Source organism: Formica exsecta, unplaced genomic scaffold (genome assembly GCF_003651465.1).
Source record: "Formica exsecta isolate Colony F162 unplaced genomic scaffold, ASM365146v1 scaffold72, whole genome shotgun sequence".
Taxonomy (NCBI): Eukaryota; Metazoa; Arthropoda; class Insecta; order Hymenoptera; family Formicidae; genus Formica; species Formica exsecta.
The window spans coordinates 4,405,924-4,408,552 of record NW_021853485.1 but is presented as its reverse complement, the minus strand read 5'-3'; the positions used below and the strand labels follow the sequence as shown (position 1 = coordinate 4,408,552).

Genomic DNA, 2,629 nt, shown 5'->3' with positions numbered 1-2,629 from the left:
AACAAGGGGGGGGGCCCGGTTTTTTTTTTTTTTTTTTTTTTTTTTTTTTTTTTTTTCTATAGGTAGAATCGCTTTATAAAGATAGACGGCACGGTTTGTCACACCGAGACTCCTCTCTCGCGCTGATTACGCGCGTCGAGGAATCTAGGTTGAGAGATGTCGCGTATCTTCAACGAAATACTCGATTAAACGTTCGAGCGGTTGTGAGCTGTGGTATCGTTGGATTACTCGTCCGTGCTCTTGCCCCCCTCCCCATTAGCAGGTAGAATCGACGGTTCGGTATTGCGACGCTTGATCTTACTTTTCTTCAACATGGTAGCCTGAAGTGAACAAAGGAACAAGGAGATATTAGTCGAGTGCAATTAGGGGAGGAAAGCATGCGCTGATAGGTATCAGCAATCAGAGGTTACGCTTTTACAGAGAAAATACATAGAGTATTATATAATGTAAAACAAAAGGTACTACAAACTAATACATACGGATGCTCCTGTTGAAAAAAATGTACGTGCCACAAGAACGTATATATGCCCCATTATTCTACTTAAATCCAAACAGAGTAAGAGATGCAATCACATCACTCATTCTTTTGATTTTAAGAATAGAAAGATTACCGCGTGTACTAATACCGATATGTCTCGCATTGAGTCAATCAAAAATGATTATACGTTACATTCTGTTCGTTATTTTTGTAGAATTATGAGGGGAGGAGGGCGGTTTTATAAGATCTCACATCAAAATATTACCTTGAGCGCTGACTTCAAGACTACAATGTCTCCGGGACTCTGAACCCACGGTTCGCCGTCTACTTGTACAGGTATATCTGAGTTTAAGTGAATTTTTATGTGTCCGCCCTAGAAATTAAAACAAAACAACACGAATAAGAATAAATTAACATATTCTATAAAAAATAGAAAGAGCGAGGAAGTAAAATCTTTATATTATTAATTAATTATTTTATTTCACCTGCGCTATTCTCATAGCCGTACGTAGACCCGATTGTATTTGTCCAAGGTGCATAACGCCTGTAACTCCGACAACCTCTAACATACCATCCCAGTGATTTGGTGTATAAAATTGATCTTCTTTGGTATCTGGTCCCCAAGGATTAGCACCAGAACCCCAACTAAATTGTAAAGAGAAAACAAAAGTGTCGTTTAAACTAGCGCAAAAAAAAAAAAAAAAAAAAAAAGAAGATATTCCGTAAATATTACCTTAAAATGTTCAGAATAATTATTCCCTCCACTTGCGGTAATTCGACCAATTTACCATCTACTTCTAACCGAATTTCTTTATGCAAATCTTTGCACGGCTTACGTCTGACCATCTTACGTAAACCCATAGTTACATATACACCTTTATTTCGTAATCTGCTTTTGAACTTATTAGGGTTTTCCTCTCTCGCGTTGTGAAAGTCAAGACATAAATCCGCATCGACGCCGATGCCAAAATAATTATTCATTACATATATTTGCGTATTGTCTTCGCTTGTTGAACCAGCGCCTGTAACATAATACGACACTACTTGCCGATAACGCGACATTTTTTTCTCATTCAAATTATGAAGTTTGTTTCCGGTATGTTGAAAAAAAGAAGTCTTATTTCTCACCTGCAGCATTACAAACTACTTGAGTCTGTTCTTTCTCTTCTGGATGAAAAACTACAGTCCATCTATCCAATATTATTTCTTCCGCATCGATAACGTCTCGCAATAAGTTTAACGGATCCTCGTCACCCGTGTATCCTGAACCCCAACATAGTACACGCGCAAGATCGTTTCCCGTTCCCAAAGGTACAATAGCGCAAGCGGGAGAAGAACACTCGCTATCTTGACCCACATTATCTAAACATTGTAATACCCAGCCTATCGTTCCATCACCACCGCAAACTAATATCTTATAGTCTTTTATGTGGCGAAAAACGTAAAGCCTGCAACATAAGGAAAGCGTTTATTTCCAGCAATCACTTTCGTGAAATTGTGTAATGAGGATCGATACACTATTCGCATTCATATCTTTAAAGCTACGATCCGCTTACCCGGGGAGAGGTCCGCCGTTATCGAGATCAAACACTTGATAAGGATTTAATAGTTTACGAAAACTAGAAATTAGCTGGAGCCCTTGACAGCCGCCAGATTTTACGTTTACAAACACGAGCAGCGGTTGAACACCCGATGGTACCATACTTGGCTCGATACTCGGTAAAAGCATTACTGGTAGAAGAAAAGAGAACCAAATTGAGCAAATACTCCAATATATATCTCATTAAAGCTAACAAGTAAATAAAAAAAGATTTTAAATGTGTTTATGTATATGTGCGTGCAATTATATCATACTAGCTAACTTTTCTTTTTATATCAATTAATAAGCGATGTATATGTGCATCCAAAATTTGTCATCAAATATAAAAGCTATATGAAAATATATGTCGTGAATACCTAGAAGATGCTTGTCTTCGTATTTTGACTCTCGCAACGCATATAATGCTCTGACCGCTTTATTCGCATCTTCATATATAATGACCATCGAACCGTATTCATAATAAATTGGGCCAATTAATGAAAACCTATTTTCTAAAAAGTTCAGAAAAAGCCATACATAAGTTCTTTATTCTATATATATATATATATATA

The 2,629-nt window shown here is 37.2% G+C and overlaps 1 protein-coding gene across 3 annotated transcripts in view; it reads right to left on the bottom strand.

Annotated features, from left to right (window-relative positions):
• Positions 1-2,629, bottom strand: part of LOC115243337 (diacylglycerol kinase theta-like) — a 4,848-nt gene that overhangs the window by 897 nt on the left and 1,322 nt on the right. Inside the window, exons 5-11 of one of the 3 annotated variants that reach the window (XM_029820237.1) lie at positions 2,435-2,569; positions 2,035-2,209; positions 1,607-1,926; positions 1,212-1,518; positions 964-1,123; positions 744-851; positions 20-320 (exon numbers count right to left, since the gene is read on the bottom strand). In XM_029820237.1, the coding sequence (XP_029676097.1) occupies positions 225-320; positions 744-851; positions 964-1,123; positions 1,212-1,518; positions 1,607-1,926; positions 2,035-2,209; positions 2,435-2,569 (1,301 nt within the window). In that variant the 3' untranslated portion in view covers positions 20-224. Of the gene's footprint in view, positions 1-19; positions 321-743; positions 852-963; positions 1,124-1,211; positions 1,519-1,606; positions 1,927-2,034; positions 2,210-2,434; positions 2,570-2,629 lie in introns of those variants that run through there. The other 2 variants (XM_029820234.1, XM_029820235.1) reach the window with 2 other exon arrangements.